At 50.0% G+C, this 19,943-nt stretch overlaps 1 protein-coding gene across 1 annotated transcript; it reads right to left on the bottom strand.

The window, feature by feature from the left end:
- Positions 1-18,778: 18,778 nt before the first annotated feature.
- Positions 18,779-19,714, bottom strand: LOC311203015 (olfactory receptor 14A16-like; the record flags this gene model as incomplete). Its single annotated transcript, XM_084277653.1, has 1 exon — positions 18,779-19,714. The coding sequence occupies one exon, from the start codon at positions 19,712-19,714 to the stop codon at positions 18,779-18,781; it is 936 nt and encodes a 311-aa protein (XP_084133779.1).
- Positions 19,715-19,943: the final 229 nt, after the last annotated feature.

A 19,943-nucleotide genomic window follows, 5' to 3' on the forward strand; every position in this document is an offset into this window, starting at 1 on the left:
ACCTTCCCCAGCACCGAGGTCGGTCAGGCTGACAGGCCTGCAATTCCTGGGACCTCCCTCTGGCCTCTCTTCACGATGGGCGTTGCAGCTGCTTGTGTTTTTTTCTCCTATATGTGATTCCCAGAGGCTCTGTGACCATCGCAGATTCGCTCGGCCCTGGTCAGCAGCACCTATGGCCTTGAACTGGCCGATGTTTACTCTTCAGGACCTGCAGAGAGCTCCAGCTGTTCCTTACATGAGACATTTTCTGCAGCCCCAGTTCTCTCCCAGCACCCAGCTACACAAAACTGCGACACTCACAAACTCCTTACCTCACAATCCACTTAACTCACAATCTGTCAAATTCCTTACCTCACAAACTATCTCTCAGTCAATCTCCTGACCTCACAATCTATTTCTCAGTTAATCTCTTTACCTGTCAGTCTATCTATGAATCAATCTCTTTACCTCACAAACTCCTTAACTCAAAATCCCCTCTCCTCACAATCCAATTACCTCATAATCTATGTATCAGTCAATCTCCTTACTTCACAACCAATATTCAATCTGCTTACCTTGTATCTTTCAGTCAATCCGTTACCTCACAATCCCCTTACCTCACATTCCCCTTACCTCATAATCCCTTTACCTCCAAATCCCCTTACCTCACAATCTATTAGTTACTCTCTTTGCCACTCATTCTCAGTCAATCTCCTTACCTCACAATCTGTCTGTCAATTATTCCGGTGACTTCATAATCCCCCTAACTCTTAGTCATCATACCTCACAATCCCCTTACCTCATAATCTATCAGTCAATCTCATTACCTCACATCTATCTATCTATCTATCTATCAGTGAATCACCTTACCTCACAATCTATTTATGTCTATCAGCTTACCTCAGTATCTATATATCAGTCAAACTCTTTACCTCACATCTCCCCTTACCTCATCTTTCAATGTCTCAGTCAATCTCCTTGCCTCACAATCTATCAGTCACAGAGTCACAGAATAGTAGGGGTTGGAAGGGACCTCACGAGATCATCAGGTCCAACCCCCTGTCAAAATAGCTTCCCTAGGACAGGTCGCACAGGTCAGTGTCCAGAGGGGTCTTGAATATCTCCAGAGAGGGACACTTCACAAGCCCCCTGGGCAGCCTGTCCCAGGGCTCTGTCACCCTCACTGGGAAAAAAATCTTTCCGCATGTTGGTGTGGAACTTCCTGTGATCCAACTTGAAACCATTGCCCCTTGTTCTGCCCCTGCAGACCATTGATAAGAGGCTGGCCATTTCACCCTGTGTCCAACACTTCAGATACTTAATAGGATCACCTCTTAACCTTCTTTTCTCAAGGCTGAATAGTCCCAGCTCACTCAGCCTTTCCTCATAGGGCAGATGCTCCAGGCCCTTAATCATCTTTGTAGCCCTTCTCTGAACTCTCTCCAGGAGATCCCTGTCTTTTTTGTCCTGGGGAGCCTAGAACTGGACACAATACTCCAGGTGGGGCCTGACCAGGGCAGAGTAGAGGGGGAGGATCACCTCCTTTGACCTACTGGCCACGCTGCTCTTGATGCCCCGCAGGATCCCATTGGCTCTCTCAGCCCCCAAGACACACTGCTGGCTCATGGCCAACCTGTCACCCACCAGGACCCCCAGGTCCTTCTCTGCAGAGATCCTCTCCATCATCCCCCAGCCTGTACTGATTCCAGCAGTTATTCCTTCCCAGGTGATGATGTCAGGCACTGTTAGGAACGATCTCTTGGTAGGGACAGACATCAGTCCCAAGGTTACTGGGGCTGCTGCTGGGCTACCTGGGATGGTTTCAGGACAGGAACATATTTCTGCTCTCAATCCTCTTGTTTGGGAGTTACTGCTGGACCTTTATCAGTTTGAAATATGGACACTGTTAGCACACGGAATGACAGAGGCATCGTTAGGGCCATTCCCTTGCCAAGGAAAGACCTGAGGGTCGTGGTTTTACCCCAGCTGAGAGCTGAGATCCACGCAGCTGCCTGCTCTTTAAAGGAAAAAAGGAGGGGGAGAAGAGATGATCAAAAACCTCCCCATTTCCCTGGGCACTGGACGACCACTGGGCCCTGTGGTGTGACAGGACACATCCAAGTGGCTCCATGACACAGCACGTCTGTATCTTCTCACTTTGTCGTCCTGAAATTGCTCCCTCTGATTTTCTGCTCTAATCAGCATTCAGGGAGGCATGTGTCAATGTTCTGAAGGAGTTTCATCACCCACAGCCCTTAGCAGCTTCTACTAAACCTCCAGGAATCTTCATTCTTATCATGGCCCTTCACACTCAGTGACTTTCCCCTGGAAGCTTGTTAGTGTGCAGCCACTATCATCAGCTTGTTCTTGCCTCTCAACTTCTGTACAGTTGCAGGGGCACTTTAAGGAGACACTGTCTTCTAGAAAGAGTTTTACTAATGTGATGATGTCAGCTAGCACAGGATACAGCACAAGTCCATTTCTTTCTCAGTCATGACTAACTAATATTTTCAGCTTCAAAAAACATTTTCATTTGACTGTAAAATGTTGCCCCAAACCCCTCCAATTTCATTTTCTAAAGATGGGCCTGGGGTCAGGGGACACAGCCAAGTAGAAGTGACCATAGGAGGCTGGGCAGGGTTTTCACTAGGGACAGGAGTTGGTGACAAGGCTCTGGGCAGGCAATTTATACAGGAATAAGGCCAAAGTGGGAGCTGGAGCTCTGCCAGAAAAGCCTGAGAAATTTATTCACATTTAAAAAGATACAAGCACATTTTCACTGACTGAATATTTCCAACCAATCAACTGTTGTTTTCCACAATCAGACTAAGTTAGGAGCTCTGGGGATAAGTATGAAACATAGTAGGAAAAACACACATCCTCCTGAGTCCTTGGGGTGTCAGGACACTGTCACACTGTGCACTGAAACTTGCCTTTCGGGTATTTCCACCTGCCCTGAGGATACCGACTGTGTCTCAGGGCCCCTTCTAAGCAGACTCTCTGGCCATGTACCCTGTCCTTTGCTTTTGGGATTTACTCCACACCCTTACAGTTTTTTAGTCATAGTTGGGGAATGTGTTTTATGTTTTTTTATCATTTTTTTCAAAATGAGGAAGAATTCTGTTTCTATTCCCAGCCAGTCCTCAGGGTAAACGGGGTGGGAATTGTGGCAAAGAGGCTGCAACATTCAGCTGCAGACTCAGAGCAGAAGCCTGATGGAGGAAAAGAGTCCAACTCCCAAGCATCCCTTGGAGACATGGTTGGGTTGGGGAGGTGTAAAGGAGGGTCATCTAAGCAGTGTGGGAACTCAGAAAGACAGCTGTTGTGAGCTTTCCACACCTTCTTAGGAGGTTCACTATCAATTGGAGAAAGATGCTGTCACTTCTGTAATTTGAAAAACTAAAAAGCCTGAAAATATTAAAACTTCTTTTTTATTTTTTTAATTAAGTGCTCATTGAAATCTTCCACTTTAAATCGAGCCCTGAAACTTCTCCAATTAGCTGTACAAGCCAGGAAACTCTGAAGAAAAGACACATAGCTCGTTAGGGCTTTTTCAATTTTAATGAGCCCCATGGTGTATTTGGTGCTGATTCCATGAACTGCAGATCCTGTGAGGAGATTGAAGCAGTCTCTCCAAGAGTTAAGGTCAGAAGAAAAAGCTGAACTGCTGTAGAGTGTTAATTGGCCCCACTGAGGCCCATTACTGAGAAAGCCTCTCTCCTCATGAATGGGTTAGAACAGAAAATTGGAGTCTGTGATTTAAGGTAGACTGAGGCAGTGTGCAGGTGGATGTGATGCTGAGTAAAGCCTTGATGTATTTTATCAAGCAGAAGAGCCAGCCCCACAGAAGTGGGATTCTGCCCCCTGTACTGCCTCTGGGCTCTTCCTGGGCCAGTGTCACATGGGGTGTATGATGCAGAGTGTGGTACAAGGGTACCACAGGTCCCAGCATCCTGAGGGGGTGAAAGGAAGCAATGAGGTCCCAGTTCTGTGAGATTAGTATGTGTGGTGGTTTAGGCCTGGCTGGAGGCCAGACACCCACCAAAGTCGATCTATCACTCCCCTTTTTAGTTCGACAGGGGAGAAAATACATATTGAGAGGCTCAGGAGTCAAGACAAGCACAGGGAGAGATCATCCTGTGATCAACGACACGGCAAAACAGACTCAACACAGAGTGAAGGAAAGAAAACTCTCTGATTGGTGACACTGCACTACACAGACAGTGACACCAGTCAGATAATGAGAAGTGTGACCAGATCTAAAAGCACCTTCCCCCACCCCTCCCTTCTTAGCAGACTGCACTTTAGTCAGGATTTTACTCCCTTCTCCGGTGGCAAAATGCAGCTGCTTGTGTTTTTCTTTCTCCTGTATGTGATTCCCAGAGGCGCTGTGACCATCGCCAATTGCCTTGGCCTTGGTCAGCAGCAGCTCTGGCCTTGAATCAGCCAATGTTTACTCTCTGGGGTCTGCAGAGACCTTCTGGCTGCTGCTTACAGCAGCCATTTTCTGCAGCCCCCATTCTCTCCCAGCACCCAGCTATGCAAAACTGCGACACTCCACCCCTGGCCTCTGTGAAACACATATATGAGAACTGTTCTTTAAATCCCCATCCCAACAGCAATTCTCTACAATTATTACACCACCCAGCTCTGTTCATCCTGTTCTGCCCATTACCTCAGCCAATTGTCCTTATCTCAAATTCCTCAAGCCCCACATTGGGCACCAAAAAGGACTGTGGTGGTTTGACTCTGGCTAGAGGCCAAATGCCCACCAAGCCACTCACTCACTCCCCTTTTCAGTCTGAAAAAGGGAGAAAACATATATATTGGGAGGCTTAGGATTCAAAATAAGGACAGAGGGATCACTTTCCAATTAGTGCAATGGGCAAAACAGACTCAACACAGAATAAAGGAAAGAAAAGGGATTTATTACTACTACAACTATGCACCCAGTAAACCAGAGTCGGGTAATGAGAAGCGTGGCCGGGTCTTAAAGCACCTTCCCCCCATAACTCCCTTCTTAGCAGAGTTAAACTTCATTCACGATTTTACTCCCTTCTTCCACCCCAACATAGTGCAGGGAGGGGCAGGGAATGGGCAGTGGGGTTCCAGCGGTTCCTCACAAGCTGCTTTCCTTCCCCAGACCTTAACACTTTGAATTCCCCTGCACCCCTCCCTTCTTCGAAGACTTTACTTAATAGTGAATTCGCTTCCTTTTTCCCCACCCATCCCAGTGCGGGCAGGGGCAGGGAATGGGGAATGGGGGTTTCCAAGTCCCTTCCTCCTGAGTTGTCTTCTGTCATAGCTGAGGGGAGGGGCATTCCACACACACCCCCATCCCCTGCAGCACTGTGGGGTCCCACCCACAGGACACAGTCCTCTAGAAACTTCTGCAGCGTGAGTCATGTCCTCACCACAGGCCTCAGCAGGACTCCCTTCCATGGGGTGCTGACATTCGGGCCCAGACTCCCCCAGCCTGGTCCCCTGTAAAGTCACAAGTCCCCTGGCAAACCTGCTGTGGTGTGGATCAATCCCTTCACAGGCCATAGATGTCTCTGCTCCCTATCCATATCCATGGGCTGCGAGGGGACACCCGCTCCACCATGGTCTTCTCCATGGGCTGCAGGGGAATCTCTCCTTCCAGCACCCAGAGTGCCTCATTCTTCCCCCCTTCTCATTTGGGCCTGGCCTTAGTGTCCACACAGCTTGTTACATCTTCTCACTCCCTTCTCCAGTGGCAAAATGCACCTGCCTGCAGTTTATTTTTCTCCTACATGTGATTCACAGATGCGCTGTGACCATCTCCAATTGTCTCAGCCCTGGTCAGCAGCAACTTTGGCCTTGAATTGGTTGATGTTTACAGTCTGGGGCCTGCAGAGAGCTTCCAGATGCTTCTGGTAGAAGCCATCTCAGCAGCACAGCTACGCAAAACTGCTAAGCCAATGTGCCAGGCAACTGAGGTCACAGGACACCAGTATCCTGGAAAATCAGTGTCCCGGGAAAACAGTGGCCCAGGAAACCAGGGCCTTAGAAAACAGAGGAAATCAGGGCTGCCAGGAAACTGGGGTGAATGGAAAAAAGGGGCACGGGAAACGGGGTGTGAGACACCAGTGGCACTGGAACAGGGGAGTGTGGGAAACCGGGAGCGCAGGTAACCTGGGTTCAAGGAAACTGGAGGTGCAGGAAACCAGGATGAGGAGACCCCAGTGAGCCAGGAAACCGGGGTGTCGGAAAACTGGGCACACAGGAAAACCAGTGACATGGAAAATCAGTGCCCAAGGAAACCAGGGCCCAGGAAACCAGGAGCTTGTGGAAAACTTGGTGCCAGGAAACTGGGGTCCTGTAAATTAAGTGACCTGGGAAACCAGAAGTGTGGGAAACCCGGGTCCTGGGGAACTGAGGGCATGAGATGCCAGGGTGATATGAAACTAGGGGCGCAGGACACCAGTGGCGTGGGACCAGGGGGTGTGGGAAACTATGGGCACAGGAAACCAGGTTGCCAGGAAACTGGGGTGCTAGGAAACTGAGGGTGCAGGAACCAGGGTGGCCAGACCGTGATGTGCTAGGCAACTGGGGATGCAGGAAACCGATGTACCAGGAAACCTGTGTGCCAGACAAGAAACCAGTGTCCTGGAAAACCAGTGCCCTGGGAAACCAGTGGCCCAGGAAATCAGGGCCCAAGAAACCAAGTGCTCATGGCAACTGTGGTGCCAGGAAACAGGAGTCCTGTAAAGTCAGTGACCTGGGAAACAAGGTGCGTGGGAAACCTGGGTGCTGGGAAACTACACGGTGTAATTATACCTCAATTAAGGTATCAAGATATTTCAGTGTTCCTGTTGCTTTACATAGAGGGGTATTGTTGTTTGAAATCCAGGCTGGATTGACTGTTCTGGTAGTTATTGTAGTTGTGTTACTAATGTTGCCCTGAATTATCTCTCTGCTGCAAAGGGCCCTGCAGCCGACGACGAAGGCGATTTCTGTAGCACAAATACAAAAAGGGGGGTTGTGGGGGACTATGGCAGGCCTGTAGAACCCTTGGTTGAGAATATAGAGCTGGGCCTTGAAGATGTTAAAGTGTACCCTTGAGAAAGAGGAAGTGTAGAGCATCCAGAGAAGTAAACCATTTTAAGGAATTTGCTGACTGCAGATAAAGGAACCTGGCAAGAGATAAACCTTGTTAGTGAAGTTAAAAACGTCAACCAATTGCATGATAGCATCTAACTGAGAGACCATGAGCAAAAGGACACGTGTAGTACAAGCATCTAAAAATGAGGATACAGAAACAAATTGGGTCCTTTTTGGTTGTGCACCAGGAGACCGCTTGTATGTGTCGTTTGTCTGTCTCAACAGTGACCAGTTTCAACAAGGCCAAGTGCTGGGTCCTGCACTTTGGTCACAATAACCCCAGGCAGTGCTACTGGCCTGGGACAGAGTAGATGGAGAGCTCCCTAGAGGAGAAAAGGACCTGGGGGTGTTAAAGGAAAGCTGGGGATGTCAGTGTAAAGCCAGCTGAACATGAGCCAGCAATGTGCCCAGGTGGCTAAAAAAGCCAACAGCATCCTGGCCTGGATCAGGACTAATGTAACTAGCTTGAGTAGGGAAGGGATTTCCCATTATTCTCAGCTCTTGTGAGGCCACACCCCAAGTGCTGTGTCCAGTTTTGGGCCCCTCACTACATGAAGGACGTTGAGATGCTGGAGTGTGTCCAGAGAAGAGCAATGAAACTGGTGAAAGGGTTTAGAACACAAGTCCTGTGAGGAGCAGCTTGAGGGAACTGAGGCATATTAGTCTTAAGAAAAGGAGGCTGAGGGGAGACCTTATTGCTTTTGACCTACAAGTGGGTGTAGAGAGGTGGAGGTTGGTTTCTTATGTGAGATAATAAGTAATAGGATGAGAAAAATCACCTGTTCAAGCAGGTGGAGGCACCTGAAGGAGACTGTGACCTCACAGGAAGCCTGTGCTGGAGCAGGTTTCCTGGCAGGGCTGTGGAGGACCCATACTGGGGATGTCTGTTGCTGAAGGACGTCACCCCATTAAAGTGACCCACCCTGGAGCAGTTGGTGATGATCTGAAGCCATGTGGGAAGGATTCATGTTGGAGTTCTACGCTGCAGTAATGATCATTAAACTCTTGCCCAGAAGGGCAGTCAAGTTCATTCGCCCTTGGAGAGGCAGAAGTGCAGGAGCTGCAGCTCCCATGGGTCTGTAAAGGCCATGAGGAGGAACTGTCTGATGGAGCTGCTGTTGGACATCTGCTGCCATCAAGTGTGGAGACCTGTCCAAGGAGGAAAAGGCAGTGAGATGTTAGGGGACTCTTCTTTGAGGAAAACCTCTTCCAGTTCACATTGACTCTCTGTTGGACATTTGGACATTGAGCTGCTGTTGGACAGCTGCTGCCTTTGGGCATGGAAAAGTGTTGCAGGAGGAAAGGAGAGAAGTAAGGAGAGGAAAACTAAAATGCTTGATTTATCTCACATGCTCCCAGGTGTACATCAGGAGCAGAAGCCTCTCCCTTGGGCTACCAAAGATTCATTCCTGGTCTTCAGTTTTGGGTATGGGCAAAAGGGGGTGAACAACACTGACACAAATTCTCCATCAGATGAGAGACATTGTCATGGGGAAGGGGATCTTGGAAACTTGCCTCCAACCTCAGTAATTCCCATGGGAGCTGGGACTAGCAGCTCCCAGGAAGAAGGTGCCTGTTGTGTGTCCATCAGAACTGGTGCTATAGGGATTCCCCCGGCCCCTTCCAGCCCCAGGGCAGCAAAGCAAGGATGAGGTGCCTGGAGTGACTCGCCTGACTCCCTTCCTTTCACAGGGGGAAAGAGTCCCCTCCCTGTCCCTGCCTGGGGGTCCTTGTCTCACGTGGAGACAAGGAAAGGTGATTCTGCTGTCCAGCTCTGGTTTCATCAGGAGAAAGGACTCTGATGGACAGAAGGATTGCTCCCCAGCCAAGGGAGGGAACATAAGAGAAGAGATTGTAGAACAATCCCCATGAGGCCTGAGGAAGCAGGAGGGAGCTTAGAAGAACTGCTGTTTTCTTCTGAGCTGGGCTGGACTCCTGGGACAGTGGGAGCTCATGGCAACCTGTCAGCCCTGACAAGAGACAGCTCTGGCCAGGAGCAGCTCCTCTGCCAAGCACACAGGGCTGGGGACACTGCCTGTAGGCACCGAGGGGAGACCTGTGAGGCTGAGAGAGCTGATGGATGCTGAGAGCTCACTGGAGGAGAAATCTCCACAGCCTCTCCCTGGTATGTCTGTGGGTGCAGGGCAATGCAGGTTCTGTTCCTGGAGGGATCCCCTAAAGCTGGGACATGGGGCAGTGTGGGGGGTGTGTCAGGAGGACAGGTTCTCTCTAGGACCAGAAAGTGCTGCCTGGAAGGGATGCCCTTCTGCCCCATCAGAGGAACAGGGCAGGACAGCTGTCTTCTCCTGGGCATGGCTGAGAGGTGCCCAGGGCTGTCCTTGTGAGCAGGGTCCTTGTGACCCAGGGTCTGTGTGCTGGGGCAGGGACTCTGCTGATGCCAGGGTCAGAACTCAACCTGGCTTGTGGGCTTTTCACAGTGATAGAGACAGCAGCTGTGGGTTGAAGGAGTGACCCAGGGAAGGGCAGCACAGGTTCCCTCTTCTGTAAGAAAATGCTGCCTGGGTCAGCTTTACTTCCAGCTCCAGCTGATTCTTGAGACATTCCAAAGGGACTTTGAAAAAAAAAATCAAGGAAGCATTTTCCTGCAAGGCAGTGTCTGCTTTGACTGTTCCTCTCCTGTGGGCTGTGCTGTGGTAGATGAGAACTCATTTCTCCCCAAAGAATATGCAATGAAAATTCAAATGTTATTAAGACTTTGGAGCTTTGCCTGAGCCCTGCACACACAGAGGTTCCCAGGGCAGAGCCCTGATGCCAGGAGGGGTCAGCAGAGCAGAGCTGAGCACAGGGCAGGTTGGATGAGGTCTGTGAGCACAGACTGGGAGGTGACATGGGCAGAGAGAAGCAGCTGCAGGGACAGCTGCAGTTAGCAGATACATTGGCAAGGAGGAAGAGTGAGCTGCTCCCAGCAATGCCCTGGCAGTGGGGATTTGGGACCTCCCTGACATCACCCACCGTGGTGATACTTTCCCACAGCAACCCCCTGGTTTCTGCCACCCAGCACAGACTCTGAGACAAGACTTCCACATTCTCAGTCTGAGAAACCTGCGAGTACCTGTCTGTCTGTCCCTGTCCTTGCAGCCCTGGCTGGACTGTTTCTCACTGTTTCCCTTCCTGTCCTTGCTGCCTTTGTCCCACCATTACCAAAGCTCTGCTCTGCCCTCAGGTGAAACTGGAGTGACAGTGCTGAAAAGCTCATTCCTATCCACAGGGGCTTTAATCTGAGATCCCACCATCCTTCTGTTTATTGACTGCTGCCAGGCAGGACTGAGTTCTGGAGAGACCACAGCTGACCCTCCTCCCAGCAGTGGCACACTCAAGCCAGCACAAAGCAGACCTCCCAAAGGGGACCTGGCAATGTCTTCCTGAATACAGAGAGTCAATCTGAGGGCATTCCCTAAGAATTAGAAGACGTTTTCCTAAAAGAAGAGTTCCATCACTTCTCACTGTGTCTTTTCCTCTTTTCACAGGTCTCCATACCTGACACCAACAGATGTCCAACAGCAGCAGCTCCATCAGCCAGTTCCTCCTCCTGCCCTTTGCAGACACACAGGAGCTGCAGCTCCTGCACTTCTGCCTCTTCCTGGGCATCTACCTGGCTGCTCTCCTGGGCAATGGCCTCATCATCATCACCATAGCCTGTGACCACCACCTCCACACCCCCATGTACTTCTTCCTCCTCAACCTCTCTGTTGCTGACATTGGCTTCATCTCCACCACTGTTCCCAAATCCATGGCCAATTCCTTGTGGGACACCAGGGCCATTTCCTACACAGGATGTGTGGCTCAAATCTTTTTCTTTGTATTTTTGCTCTCAACAGAGTACTTTCTTCTCACTGTCATGGCCTATGACCGCTACGTTGCCATCTGCCACCCCCTGCACTACGGGACCCTCCTGGGCAGCAGAGCTTGTGTCCACATGGCAGCAGCTGCCTGGGCCAGTGGGTTTCTCAATGCTGTGCTGCACACAGTCAGTACATTTTCCCTTCCCCTCTGCCATGGCAATGCCCTTGACCAGTTCTTCTGTGAAATCCCCCAGATCCTCAAGCTCTCCTGCTCAGATGCCTACCTCAGGGAAACTGGACTCATTGTGGTTGGTGCCTGTTTGGATCTTGGGTGTTTTGTGTTCATTGTAGTGTCCTATGTGCAGATCTTCAGGGCTGTGCTGAGGATCCCCTCGCAGCAGGGACGGCACAAAGCTTTTTCCACCTGCATCCCTCACCTGGCCGTGGTCTCCCTGTTTCTCAGCACTGCCTTCTTTGCCTACCTGAAGCCCCTCTCCATCTCCTCCCTATTTCTGGACCTGGTATTGTCATTTCTTTACTCAGTGTTTCCACCAGCAGTGAACCCCCTCATCTACAGCATGAGGAACCAGGAGTTGAAGGATGCTGTGTGGAAACTGAGCACTGGATGTTTCTAAGCAACAACGAACTGCTCATCTTCTTCTGCTTATCACTGACCATGAGGGCTGTGCTCTCTTTGCATCATGTCTGTCTGAAAAGTTGCACAAATTTTTCTTTCTTAAAATTTCTCCTGACATTTATTAAATATTTATAAGAACATTTTCATCAACTGAATCACTTGACTACTTGTCTGAAATGGCAATGCTTTCCCACCATGACAGAACAGGAATTTCCTTGAAGTGTAACAAACATAAAGTCACAGAATCTTTCACAAAGTCCAACCACAGCCGAACCCTGCCTAGTCCACCTCCAGACCATGTCATCAAGCACAACATCTGCACACCTTTGTAATACTTCCAGGGATGGCTACTCCACCACGTCCCTGGGCAGCCTGTTCCAATAGCTGAATACACTTTCCATAAAGAAATTCTTCCTGATGTCTAACCTAAATCTGCCCTGGTATAATTTCAAGCCATTCCCTGTCATCCTATCGCTTGTTATCTGAGATAAGAGGCCAACCTCCACCTCTCTATATCCTTCTTGCAGGTCCTTGTAGAGAGTGATAAGGTCTCCCTTTAGTATCCTGAAGACTAAAACGCCCCAGTTCCCTCAGTTGATCCTCACAGGACTTGTGCTGCAAACCTTTCACTGTCTACTCTGCCAGTCTCTGGACACAATCCAGCATCTCAACGTCCTTCTTTTAGCAAGGGGCTCAAAACTGGACACAGTACTCAAGGTGTGGCCTCACCAGAGCTGAGTATAATGGAACAATCTCTTCCCTACTCCTGGCAGTCACACTATTCCTGATCCAGGCCTGGATGCCGCTGGCCTTCTTGGCCACCTGGGCACAGCGCTGGCTCATGTTCAGCTAACACCCCCATATCCTGTACTTCTAGGGAGCTCTCCAGCCACTCTGCTCCAGGACTGTAACCCTGCCTGTTGTTATTGTGACCAAAGCTCATGACCAAGCCCCATAAAGCCTCTGCCAATTGATCCAGCCTGTCTAGGTCACTCTGCAGAGCCTTCCTGCCTTCCACAATTTGGTGTCATGTACCAACTTATTGAGGCTGCACTCAATCCCCTCGTCCAGACCATTAATAAAGATGTTAGAGAGGATGGGCCCCAGCACTGAGCCCTGGAGAACACCACATGTGATGTGCTGCCAGCTGGATTTAACTCCACTCACCACAGCTGTTTGGGCCCAGCCTTCAGCCAGTTTCTGACCCAGCAAAGAGTATACCCATCTAATCCATGAACAGATGCTTCAGCAGGGTGCCCTGGGGGAAACTGATGAAGGCTTCACTGAAGTCCAGGTAGATCACATCCACAGCCTTCCCCTCATCCACTAAGCAGGTCACCTTGTCATAGAAGGAGATCAGCAGCTTGAAGCACAATCTGCCTTTCCTAAACCCATGCTGACTGGGCCTGATGGCCTGAGTGTGGTGCATGTGTTGCATGATGGTACTCAAGATGATTTGTTCCATCAACTTCCCCAGCACTGAGGTCAGGCTGACAGGCCTGTAATTCCTCAGGACCTCCCTCTGTCCCTTCCTGTAGATTGGTGTCATATGTGCAGCTTCCAGCCAGGTGGAACCACCCCGGTCAGCCAAGACTGCTGGTAACTAAGGGAAAGTGGCTTGGGGAGGAAATCCACCAGCTCCCTCAGTACCTTGGGGTGTTTCCCATCCAGACCCATCAACTCGTATGGATCTAAGTGGCTGAGCAGGTCAGTAACCAGTTCCCCATGGATGGTGGGGACTTCAGTCCACTTCCCATCCCCATCTTTCCACTCAGGGGTCTGGGTATCAGGGGACTAATGGTGTTGCTACTAAGGACCTAGGCAAAGTACATCAGCCTTTTCTTCATCCTCCAACACAGTGGTTCCCCCCGATTCAGTGAAGGTGGGAGATTCTCCCTGGCCCTCCTTTTGCTGTTAATGAATTTATAGAATTAATAACAAAAGGATTACCAGGGAGAATCTCCCACCGTTATTGTAGGTCGCAAACAAAAGGTGCAAGGGATGAAAAAGTTTCTTTCTAGACCCCCCCCCCCCCCCCCCCCCCCAGGTATTCCACTAGTAGCCCCAGTATCTTTGGGGGTCAGGGCTTTCCTAGCCAGGGGAACAGTCCTACGATTGCCCCACACAATTTTTGTGGCTCTACTAGGTTCTGCCTTTGAAAATTCTAAACATCAATAGCTCCCAAATACATCTGTGAAGGCTGAAAGATGTTCCTGGGCTGAAACCTTACCAGTTAGACAACAAGCAGCTCTTGTAAACTTTGGGCAAAGGGCATTCCTGGCTATGGGAATTGTCCTATAACACCAGACATCATTTTCCAGCTCTACCAGCGTCCACATTCAAAGACGCTAAATGCCCAGCAATAGCTCCACAACAAAAGGTTTGAGGGCTGAAATATCTTGGGAGTCTGAAAACTCCCCAGGATGCCCAAAAGCACCCCCAGTAACTGTGAGGCTCAGAGCTTTTGTAGCTGAGGGAACGATCTTAATAGTGCCAGATGTCATTTTCAGTCTCTACCAGCATCCAACTCCAAACGTGCTGAATGTCCACCAATAGCACCAAAACAAAAGGAGCGAGTGATTAAAGCTGTTCCTGGCCTGAAACCTAGTCAGACATCCCATTAGCAGCCCCAGTAATCTTGGAGCTCAGGACTGTCCTTGTCAAAGGGAACAGTCCTTACAAGTGCCTGACATCATCTTCCGGCTCCAGCAGCGTCAAGTTTCAAGAATGCAAAATGTCCACCAACAGCACCTAAACCTCCCCAGGTTGTGCACTGGGAGCACCAATAAAGCTGACCCCCTGCACACGCTGCTTGGCAGTAGCAGCAGCTGAGGAGAGAGATTTCATGGGTATTAAACTGCATCATGTTTAACTGCTGTTTGTTGTCAGAGAAATCTGTCTGTGCCTGTGAGCACAGATGATGCCAGGAAAAGTGTTGGGAGTCCCAGGAGGCCAGTGAGGGACCTGCTGGGCTTGGGGAAGAGCAAGATTCTCCTTTCAGGGTTGGATCTCAAGAGACTGCTTTTCCTGCCTGTCCAGATCTCCTTAGCAGACCCATACCCATCACAGAATGCTGCTGTCACTTCTTCTATAGACTGACCCATGCCAGAAAATACCTGTGACTGGAAAAAGGTCCTTCATGGGAAATTCCTTTGACATCTTCATCACTAAGGACCTAACTGAAATCCAATTAGTTGTAGGAGTTTTGAGGTTTTTTAAATGAAAGTGACTTGAAGAGCCATGCTTGTAAGGGGTTTCTGGATGTTAATGAGCCCCATGGTGTCTTTTCTTCTGAGTCCACAGACCTCAGATACCAAGTGGAGAATGATGAAATCTCTCAAGAAGTCCAAGTCAGAAGTAATGCCCAAAGTACCTTGAAACACTATCAGGCCCCACTGGGAACCATTACTAACAAAGCCTCCCCTAGGGGCTCGTTAGAGCAGACAACTGGAGGCCATGAGGACAAACCCAGGCAAAGCACAGGCAGCTCTGATGCTGAGGACACCCTGGCTGGGTCTGATGAAGCAGCAATGCCAAGTGCTGACCCCCAGCCCCTGAGCAGGGAGATCCTGACCCTCACCTGTGTCTCAGGGCTCTTCCTTGGGCAGTGTGACAGGGGTATGACACATGGTGGCCTCCCCTGGGGTGTGTGCAAGGAGTCAGCCATGCTCCATGGCCATGAGGACAATGTGTCTTCCCTGAGGCCTCTGTGGCAGGGACATCAGCCACAGCCAAGGGGGCAAAGACCTCATTTCTATCAGGCCCTTTCAGCCGGGCTGGCACACTTGGCCATCTGCACCACAGCCCATCCCACACTGCCCCCAGACTGTGCCTGTTTCCCTGCAGTCACCCATCACTCTTCCTCACCTTGATCTCACCTCATGGTGTCCCTGCCTGTACTGCTGTCTCTCCGTCCTCGCCAGCAATCCCTGGAAACACAAACCCACCAGCTCATCCACACTTCCTCCCAGTGACCTTTTGACCCACAGCACTGAGGGCAGAATGACTTTTCTTTATCCTCACATCCACTGTGATCTCCAAAGCTGTAGTTTGTGATGAATTTATTTTCTCATGCTCTTTTCTTATAGCCCAAAGAATGCCATTCACCTCTGAAATGTACATTTAAAATCTTTGGAACTACTCCTGTGGTTTCCTCAGCCTCCACTTCTCCAGTCTAAAAAAACCCAGGTCTCAGCCTCTTCACGTCGAATCAAAGAATCACAGATTCACAAGGTTGGAAAAGACCTTTAAAGATCATCATATCCAACCATTCCCATCCTATGCTAAAGCATATCCCTAAGTGATAAGGTCTCCCCTCAACCTCCTCTTCAGACTAAACATCCCCAGCTCCCTCAACTGCTCCATATATGATTTGCCCTCCAGCCCCTTCCTCTGCCTGGTTGCCCTTCTCTGCACTTGTTCAAGGACCTCAATGTCCTTCTTATGGTGAGGTGCCTAGAACTGGACACAGCACTCAAGGTGCAGCCTCACCAATGCTGGGTACAGGGGCACAATCACCTCCCAAGACCTACTGGCCATACTATTTTTGATACAAGCCAGGATGTCAGTGGCTTTCTTGGCTTCCTGGGCTCACTGCTGACTCATAGTCAGCCTGCAGTCAACCAACACCCCCAGGTCCTTCTCTGCCTGACAGCTCTCCAGCCAGTCTCACCCAAGCTTGTAGTGCTGCATGGGGTTGTTCTGTCCCATGTGCAGCACTCTGCACTTGGCCTTGTTAAACTTCATCCCGTTGGTCTCAGCCCATCGGTCCAGTCTTTTCAGACCCCTCTGAAGAGCCTCCCTACCCTCAGGCAGATCAACACTTCCTCCTAGCTTAGTGTCCTCTGCAAACTTACTGAGGGAGCATTCCATCCCTTCATCCAGGTCATCGATAAAGATGTTGAACAAAACTGGACCCTGGACTGAGCCCTGGGCAACGCCACATCTGCCAGTTCCCTCAATATTCCTGGGTAGATCCCATATGGGCCCATGGACTTGGTGATGTCTAACTGGCCAAGTTACAACCATAACCACTAAACTATCTTCCTGAAGCTCCATGTCTACCTGTTTTGTGTGCACACCCAGGGATGGCAACACCACCTCCACCTGGGCACCCTGTTCTAATGCTTCATGACTCTTTTGGTGAAGACATGTTTCCTAATTTCCAATTGGAACCCACACTGGCATAACCTAAGATCATTTCCTCTTGTCCTATTGCTAGTCACTAGGGACAAGAGGCCAACACCCACCTCACTTCAATCTCCTTTCAGGTAGCTCTAGAAAGCTCTCAGGCCTTGCCTCAGCCTCCTCCAGGCTGAAAAGCCCCAGCTCCCTCAGCCTCTCTTCATAAGACCTGTGCACCAGACCTCTAAGCAGCCTAATTTCCCTTCTCTGCACCCTCTCCAGCACCTCAATGTCCTTCCTATACTGCAGCACCCAAAGGTACACGCAGTACTCGAGGTGTGGCCGTAAAAGGGTGAGATTACATCCCTAGCCCTGGTGGTCACTGTTTGTGGTGGTTTGACCCAGTCTGCAGGTCAGCTGCCCATCAAAACTGCTCTATCAAAATATATAGAAATATTTTCTGTATGTACAGAGAGATATATTAAATATAGAGATATTCAATATAGAGATAAATATATAGCCACTATACCAAAGTATATATTGAGCGGCTTAGGAGTTGAGATAAGGACAGGGAGAGATCGTTCCACAATTGGTATCGTGGGCAAAACAGACTCAACACGGAATGAAAACAGGAAAACCATCTAATTTATTGCACATATACACACACTGAGTGAAACCAGAGTAGGATAATGAGAAGTAAAACCAGAGCTGAAAACATCTTCCTGCACCCCTCCCTTTCTCTAAGACTTCACTTTATTAATGATTTATCTCCCTTCACCCTCCCCAAGTCTTACATGAGGACATGGGGATGGGGGTTCGGGTCAGTTTATCACAAGTTGTTTTCCTTCTTCTTAGTGTTGGGGCTGGGGAGGGAGGGGAAGAGGGTGGGGATAGCATTCCTTACACCCTTCCCCTGCTGCACCATGGGGTCCCACCCATGGCAGACAGTCCTTAACCAACTTGTCCAACATAGGTACTTTCCCACAGGGCTTCAGCTCTTCCCCAACTGCCCCAGCATGGGTCACTGCGATGGGCTGCAGTCATAAAATCAGAGAACGTCTCTCAGTCTCTTGGGCCCAGACTGCTCCAGCCTGGTCCCCCATGGAGTCACAAATCCCCTCAGGAAACCTGCTCTGGCGTGGGCCTTTCTCTCTCTACACAGGCTGCAGGTCCTGACAGGAATTTGCTCCAACACAGGACACAGCGTCTTCTATATGTTTCCATCTGCTCCCGCATGGGGCCTTTCAACAGGCTGCAGACGGGATCTCTGCTCCATGTCATCTTCCATGGGCTGCAGGGGGACACCGACTCCACCACAGTCCTCTCCATAAGCTGCCAGGAAATCTTCCTCTCCAGCACCTGGAGAACCTTGTCCCCCTCCTTCTTCACTGACCATGGTGTCTGCACAGTTTCTCACATCTCACTCCCTTCCTCTGGTGACAAAAAGTGGCTGCTTGCCCTTTTTTTATCACTTACATGTGATTCCTATAGGTGCTATGACTGCCACTGATGGGCTTGGCCTTGGCCAGTGGCAGGTCAGCCCTTGAGCTGGCTGGTGTTTAATCTGTCAGACCTTGGGGAAGTTTCTAGCTGCTTCTTGCAGAAGCCACCCCTGCAGCCCCCCACCCCGTAATGTAAACCTCTATTCACTTTCCACCCCAAGGCACCTAATGGACCCAGACATGGCCTTTGTTCGGCTGGTGGCTTCTGATCCCCTTTCAGATGTGCTGTAACCTGTCCTACGAAACAGACCCTTTACCATCCAGGTCCTCAGGTCGCACTGGGAACCCAGTAAAGCAAAGGATCAGCCAAGCTCTCATTCCCTTCAACGTCAGACAGTGTCTTGGTCCCTCTAAGCCAATGCAGCACCCAAGGGAAACAGCAGGGCCTTGTTGCCTGCAGCTCCTTGTGCGTATTCTGCACTCCAGTTTGGAAAGTACAGCCCAAGCTTCCCACACTTCACCAGACTGGGTCAGTCTGGACTTAACCTCCTGAGAAGTAGAACCAATGCAAGCATGTCTAAACAAAAACAGTTATAACAGTGCAATGCCCATCAAACACCAGCTGGCTGAGATAAATCTGAGAAATTTGGTGAGGAAAGATGAGCAGTTTATTGCTGCTGAAAGACTACTGCTAGAATGAGGTTCCTCAGAGCGCTCTTGAGTTCTGTGTTCCTCATGCTGTAGATGAGGGGGTTCACTGCAGGAGGCACCACCGCATACAGCACTGACAGAACAACATCCCAGCATAGGGAAGAGATGGAGGGGGGCTTCAGGTAGGCAAACATGCCAGAGCTGACAAATAGAAAGACAACAGCCAAGTGAGGGAGGCAGGTGGAAAAGGCTTTGTGCCGTCCCTGCTGCGAGGGGATCCTCAGCACGGCCCTGAAGATCTGCACATAGGACACCACAATGTACACAAAACAAGCAGAAACTGAGAAAAAGCTAAACCCAAGAAGTTCAACCTCCTTGATGAAATACTGTGAGCATGAAAGCTTGAGGATCTGGGGGATTTCACAGAAGAACTGGTCAACAGCATTGCCATGGCAGAGGGGCAGTGAAAATGTATTGGCTGTGTGCAGCACAGCATTGAGAAGCCCACTTGCCCAGGCAGCTGCTGCCATGTGGACACAAGCTCTGCTGCCCAGGAGGGTCCTGTAGTGCAGGGGGTGGCAGATGGCCACGTAGCGGTCATAGGCCATGACAGTGAGAAGATAAACCTCTGCTGCAACCATGAAGACAAACACAAAGACCTGTGCAGCACATCCTGTGTAGGAAATGGCCCTGGTGTCCCACAAGGAATTGGCCATGGATTTGGGGAGAGTGGTAGAGATGGAGACTATGTCAAGGAGAGAGAGGTTTAAGAGAAAGAAGTACATGGGTGTGTGGAGGTGGTGGTCACAGGCTATGGTGATTATGACGAGGCCATTGCCCAGGAGAGCAGCCAGGTAGATGCCCAGGAAGAGGCAGAAGTGCAGGAGCTGCAGCTCCCGTGTGTCTGCAAAGGGCAGGAGGAGGAACTGGCTGATGGAGCTGCTGTTGGACATCTGCTGCATCTGAATATGATCTTCAGTTTGTGAGAAAACAGAGATACTGATTGAGGTCAGACTTCTGTAAGCCATGCATATTCTATGTCTCAATGCAATTCTTCATTCGGACTCTGTCAGGAAGCCTCTCTTCAGGAACATCTCTCTACCTCTCCTTCACTTGTGCTTCGGGTTTTGCTGGATGAGGAGGCAATTAGGAGCAGAGGCACTTTAGTGACCTCAAAGGAGT

The sequence above is a fragment of the Gallinula chloropus genome (assembly GCF_964237585.1).
Source record: "Gallinula chloropus genome assembly, chromosome: 34".
Classification (NCBI taxonomy): domain Eukaryota; kingdom Metazoa; phylum Chordata; class Aves; order Gruiformes; family Rallidae; genus Gallinula; species Gallinula chloropus.